General features: G+C 35.2%; 1 protein-coding gene across 1 annotated transcript; it reads right to left on the reverse strand.

Moving 5' to 3' along the window:
- Positions 1–3,827: 3,827 nt before the first annotated feature.
- On the reverse strand, positions 3,828–6,018 carry LOC108913697. The gene is made up of 3 exons (XM_018719290.1): positions 5,872–6,018; positions 4,699–5,608; positions 3,828–4,093 (listed from the first exon to the last, which is right to left on the reverse strand). The coding sequence occupies exons 1-3, from the start codon at positions 6,016–6,018 to the stop codon at positions 3,828–3,830; spliced, it is 1,323 nt and encodes a 440-aa protein (XP_018574806.1).
- Positions 6,019–6,769: the final 751 nt, after the last annotated feature.

The raw sequence follows: 6,769 nt of genomic DNA on the forward strand, positions 1-6,769 counted from the left end.
ATAATGCTATTCATGAATGAATATTTTTTAATAATTTTATTCCAATATAACTTTTTAAATAATAAAGTGTTGAACAAACTATGAAATAAAGTCTAATCAGTTTATTTATTAAAAGACAACTATATAAAAAATTGCATAATTCTATAATACTATGAAGAAATAATCGTTTATTTGTAAAAGTCCAAAAAACCTTCATATTTAGAAATTAATTTCTCACGAATTATTTACCTATCCCAATTAATTTTTGCTTTACTGTCTTCATTTATACTTTGCCAAATGTGATATGAAATTTTACTACTTTCTTCCATTGCTTTAAAAAGATATATTGGAATAAAAAAGGGCTGTTTTCTACCATTTTTCGGTATAATTTAGGCAACCAGAGATGCATCAGTTTCCATCCTTAATGGACATGAATGCTTATTAAAAGTGATATGAACAGAAAATATTAGGAAACCGACTCAGAGATATACAGAACAAAACAGCTATAAGATTAAATAAATGAAGAAAACTCGAAATACTACAGTTACAGTAGATGCTGAAATTGTCCCCCATTTGCTTCTATGCAACTTAATTTTTCTCGAAAATGGTACATGCTACCGAATTTCGATAAGTATACCTTTTTTTGTAACATGCTTTAGAGTTTACTAAACCGTTTAGCAATGTAACAAATTTTGACTTAACATATTTTTTTTTATTGTACCCTTCCAATTATCTGTATCGGCGACACTGCTTTTCAGAAAGAAACCGTTTGCACATTATTCTTAACGCACAGTTTACTCGTGTTTTGACATTTTTATCTTTAGCCGATTTAAAGATAATTATTTCGAAAACAGGGCGTCTAAAAAAAAAACTTTACACAAGTTTTTTTGAAACATGAACGGGACACCCTGTATAACGATATATATTATATTTTATTTTCAGGCTGCCAGATGTGACCCTAACAACTTTTTGCCGTTCATGCATTTAGGAAAATATTATCAAAAAATTGACAACTTAGATAAAGCAAAAAGATGTTATGAGAAGGCATTAAAAATTAATTCAAAATCAGCAGAAATCGGAACAGAATTATGCAAAATTTATAGGAAACTGAAAAATTGGGTAAATATGAATTTTTCACATTTGTAGTTGGTAGACCTATTTCAATTTTTTTTTTAAATAAAAATTATGGAGTTTTTGGATCTCCCGTTACGCAAGTTTGGGATTCCAAAAAAAATGATCTTGAAAGCAAATAGAGATAAGTATTTAAGTAAAACTTGGTATAACTTATGATTAGATAGTTTATCGCAAAATATCTCCCTAATAAGTATTACTAGCTACCAGTGGACAAGTGCGTGTACTGATAAATAAACTAATACCTACTATTTTTAAATGTAACATTTTATTCTGGATAAAAATTGTGTCATGGTTTTTCTCATATTTGCTACCATTTCATGACAAATGCAGTATTTAAGTTCAACTCGTAAACTTATTAATGGTTATTAGTTACGGAAATACAAGTAGACTGTTGTCGAATTATGTCAAATCATCCCTCATTTACTTCACTTTATTTATTAAGGCATGTATTATTTGCAAAATCATAATGGCCGTCAATATTTTTAAATGTTTATTATGCTGATATGGTTTTGTATGCACGTTCTGTGGACGCAATTAAACAAAAACTATACGACGTGCTAGTCGATACTCTAAAATAGTCTAAAAAATCTATGAAGAAGAATAGTTCAGGCATGTCATAAGTCATGTGTTAACTTCACTTCTGTGTCGGAAACTAGTTGCATGTGTAGATTGTAGATGTCGAGCTTGCTTACAAGCCCCAGGTCAATCAAACAAAATATTTTATAAACAATTTATTTTCATATGGAGATTTCTTTTTCATGTTTTTTGTTATAAATTGTTTTAGTTACTTTCATTTTATAAACAGGGTAACAAATTTATCTGTTAAGTGTGAAAAAAAAAATTAGTTAATTAAGGCTGTATTCAGCGAATGGTCGAACTAGTCAGTCAAACTTCTTTAGTCAAACAATTAGCTGAATGGGCTTGTATAAACTGTATTAAAACCTGCCCAATATTTCCAATCAGCTGATTGGGCTGACCTACGAAATATTTGTCTGCTGAACGACTTTGACCGGTTCGACCATTCGGTGAACGCAGCCTAAGTTAATGAAATGTTCGCGTCCCAGTAATTAATACAAATTCTGGATGTAATGTCCCTACTGGTCAGGGCTCAGGTTCTTCGATGACGAAAAGCAAAGGAACAAAAACTCTTACAGCAGGATACCATACTATAGCGCTAGGTCTTCTCGTCACCTCATCTACAATACAACTCACTATATCCTATTTTACCTAGATACATTACATATTAAAAACTATTTGCTAAACAATATTAGCGATGTAGGTCGATACTTACTTAATAATTAATTACGAAAAGCTGCGTTGGACTCTTTCCTAACCGCAATCAGTGTTGATATATTTTGTAATACCAATTAAGTTACGAATCCAGTACACCTTCCCGAAAAACAAAAAAAAATTGCTGTAACTAAATTTTTTTCTTTTACGTAATTATTAGGTTTATATGTCTACCTACTTAGTTATAATATCGTTTAACCCTATTCTTATGTATTTCTACATGTTTATTGTCAATGTCTAAAACTATGTTATAACCTTTTACTTCTAACACTTTGTAGGGACCTTTAAAAAGAGTATCCAACTTATTGCATTTACTTTCATTACTTATTAAAACCATATCTCCTTTTCTATACTCTACTTCTTTACAATTCTAACAATAGACGAAGTTCTACCGTTTCTAATGGTTGTTTTAATACTTCGACGACAATAGGGTGATCAAGCCCATTGCTTATCGATGTATTGGCTTTGTTTCTTTCACGTTCTAAATTACTTTTTGCTTTGCGCCCGTGCCATAACATTCATCCTTTCATTCTCTCTCTCACTCATTTCTTTTAATAACTAGATTCAATGACAACACAAAATAAAACATCGGTTGTAACATTATCTGAACCTTTCACATTATGTACAGAAAAGTCGCATTCTTCTAAAGCTAGTCTAAATTTCGTTAATCTGCTCGACGGATCTGTCATACTAAATAAGTATAGTAGAGGTCCGTCAAAACTTTGAACTTTCTACCGAACAAGTATGGCCTAAAGTGTTTCATGGACCAAATACCGTACTATAATTTTTTTCTGCTTTATTTAAACTTCTAGATGCAAACGCAACAGGCCTGTCATCTGAGTTTGATATCACTGCTCCCAGTGCGTATCCACTAGCGTCAACTCGAAGTATAAATTCGTTATCTTTCGAAAAATTTGGATATTGTAAAATCTGTGGGTTTAACAGTGTACGCCTTAACGTGTCAAATGAATTTTGACTTTCATTGGACCACTGAAATATTTTCCCTTTCCGAGATAAATTGGCTAAAAAACTCGTTTTAATTCCTTTTTTGTCTTGCAATTATTTATAAATCTGAGCATGCACGCAACCACTCGCTTCAGCTTACCTAAGTCTGAAAACTTCTTAAAAATTTCTTCACTTTGCATTATAAAAATTTTACGACTATCTTTCTGTATATCTGGCGTATTAGAACAATTGATTTTTCTATTGGGCCAATTTAAAGATTGATCTTTTAACCAGTGTGGCCCGTGCCACCAAATATTGCAATCAACTATTTTTTTAGGCGCGACGCCTCGCGATAGAATATCCGCCGGATTATCCTTGCTTGGCACGTGACGCCAGTGATCGAATCCCGTCAAACTTTGTATCTCGCTTACGCGGTTTCTAACAAAAGTTTTTAATTTATATGGCTGGTATAGAGTTTTTTACCAACATAAAGCGATCATCGAGTCCGACCAAAAGAAGCATTCATCGAATGAATCTTTCACCTTTTTTGCTAACCTGGCAAGTACCACAGCTCCCAAGAGTTCTAATCGTGGCAATGAAACGGTTTTAAGTGGAGCTACTTTGCACTTGGCACACAGTAACTTAACGGAAATCTCTCCTATTTCGTTAGTACATCTAATGTAAATACAACCCCCGTAGGCTGCCTCAGACGCGTCGCAAAACCCGTGCATTTCAACGCGTTTCGCTGAAATGCATAATACGTGTCTTTCTATGCGTACATTATTCAATAATAGCAAACCGTCGGCAAATTCTTTCCACCGTCTTTTTATTGGTGGGGGTACAGATTCATCCCACGATAATTTTTCTAGCCAGAGCTTTTGTAATAAAATTTTGACACTGATTACGCAAGGGCCAAGCAATCCTAAAGGATCAAATATTTTAGATATTTCTGAAAGTATTACTCGTTTTGTTATGTCTGCGTAATCACAAGACCGCACGATTTTATATTGCAGAAGATCGGAACATGGGCACCACATAATGCCTAACGTTTTTGCATTTTCTTCGTCACCAAACTCAATCACCTTTTTATCTGAATGTTTGTCATTGATATTTTTGAGAACTTCGCTATCATTTGAATAAAACTTTCTCAACTCAAAACAACCCTGCTTTAATATGTCAGTTACACCCTTGCAAATGTTCGCGGCATCGTCTACAGTATCGGCGCCGGTCAAAAGGTCGTCAACGTAGAAATCGGATTTGATAATTGAGCTAACTCCGGCTGATTAACACTATTTTCTTCCGCCAATTGAAAAATGCACCGAATAACCAAAAAAGACGCTGAAGTAGTACCATAGGTCACTGTTTTTAACTCCCATACCTCTAGCTCGTCTTCAGGATTCTCGCGCCACAAAACGCGTTGCAAACACCGCTGCTCAGGCTCTAATAATACTTGACGGTACATCTTGGCGATATCCACCGCAACTACATACTTATGCTGTCTGAACCGTAACAATATACTAAGTAAATCCTGCTGGATGGTTGGACCTGCAATTTGCAAATGATTTAATGAAAATCCTGATGATGTTGGCGCACTGCCGTCAAATACTACCCGCAATTTTGTAGTTATACTTTCTTCACGCAAAACCCCCTTGTGAGGCATATAATAGCATAACTCGTCTTTTGTAGTTTTTACTTTTTCCATGTGCCCAAGCTGAGCATATTCTCGCATGAAATCAACGTGCATTCTCTTAAATACCGGCCTTTTCGATAGTTTAGATTCGAGAGACAAAAATCGTTTACTTGCCTCCCTGAAGGATTCACCTAATTTAGTTACAGGTGATTTCAACGGCAGCGATACTACAAACCGTCCCTCTGAATCACGTGTTGTTGTCTTAACAAAATGTTCCTCACACGCAGTTTCTTCATCAGACAATACCGGTTTTACGTTAATCTCTTCTAGCTGCCAAAACTTTTGCAAGCTAGCCTGAATTTCAGAAAGTTCGCACGCGGTCTTTTCTAAATTCTGAGAAAAATAACAATTTACTTCTGAAGTTAATTTATTCATGGGACCGGCAACAACCCATCCAAATCGTGTCTTTTGCAGTACCGGGCCCTTATCTAACGTAATCATACCAGTACATATGACGTCATAATACAAATCAGCCCCGATGAACATTTCAACAGTACTTGGTTTGTAAAAGCTAGGATCAGCTAACCTTAAATTTCGCGGAATATCCAATTCGCCGGGATTGATCCTGCCCTGTGGCAAACATCCGGTTATGATATCAAGCACAAAGCAATATAGTTCAGACTCATAATTACCATGTACAGACTGCAGTCTCATTTTGCACTTACTACGAATGGTTGAGCATTTTTGATTTAAACCTCGCATCAAAAAATTTTTTTTTCGGTAGGTAAATCTAACTTTTTGCACAACTCTTGCGTGATAAAACTCGACTACGAGCTGCTATCTAATAATGCACGTACTATATGTGCCCCGCCATCTTTATCTACTACTTTTACCTGAACCGTTGAAAGAAGTACTTCATTTACACCGCTACATGCTGATAACGCGATCGAATCAGCAGATTTCCTAATACATCCTTTGTTTGCATCATTGACCGATACTGTATCGTTTGAACTTTCTGGAACCTGTCTCGCTTCCCCCATATTTACGCTGTTTTCATTAGGAGCCCGCGATGAAACGTTACTTTCCGATTTTGTACTGTGAAATAAAATATGATGCTTCTCATGGCATTTTTTTCATTCTACACATTCTACTAAAATGCCATCTTTTCAAACAGTTTAGACACAAACGTAAGTATCTTGCCTTAGATAACCTATCATTAACATTCAGCTTTCTAAATTTTTCGCACATAGATATTGTATGATTACCACTGCATATAACGCATTTTTTCTCTGGTGCGTCCCGTGTAGCCACAAACCCTCGCGAACTACCACGCGTATTGTCTCGCGAATTTGAAGAAGTACGTTTAAAATCATTTTGAGCTATTGCTTCTAGTACCTCTGCACGCTCCTTTAAATTTTTTTTTTAAATCTTCGAAAGACGGGTGCGGATTATCTGATTTAAGTATAGCTTTCCCAATTTCTTAAGGTAACATTGTCCAATCTGGAACTGACCAAGTATATCAGCAACGTACCTATCCCAGTGCTTCACGTGTTCTTTTAGCTGTTCTAAAGCCCTAAGATTTTTTGTAATATCATCAAGAATTTTCCGAATGCCCAATGCGGATTCCTTTGTCATTTGCTCCAGACTGAACAATGCACGTACATGGTTTTGTACTAGCAACCTATCACTATCATACATATCTAAAAGTGCATTCCATGCCACTTCGTACTTAGCCTCATATAATTCAAGCGCTTTTATAATCTGAGCAGCGTCTCCGTCCAAGCTAGCCCG

This window comes from Anoplophora glabripennis, unplaced genomic scaffold (genome assembly GCF_000390285.2).
Source record: "Anoplophora glabripennis isolate ALB-LARVAE unplaced genomic scaffold, Agla_2.0 scaffold1190, whole genome shotgun sequence".
NCBI lineage: Eukaryota > Metazoa > Arthropoda > Insecta > Coleoptera > Cerambycidae > Anoplophora > Anoplophora glabripennis.

Excerpts from the sequence above, each read along its gene's own strand:
- LOC108913697 (XM_018719290.1), bottom strand. The coding sequence starts at position 6,018 with ATGGGGGAAGCGAGACAGGTTCCAGAAAGTTCAAACGATACAGTATCG. Across the intron at positions 5,609-5,871 it reads TACTTCTTTCAACGGTTCAG|GGCAGGATCAATCCCGGCGA; the intron begins GTAAAAGTAGTA and ends TGTTTGCCACAG. Across the intron at positions 4,094-4,698 it reads GTTAAAAACAGTGACCTATG|CGAAACGCGTTGAAATGCAC; the intron begins GTACTACTTCAG and ends TATGCATTTCAG.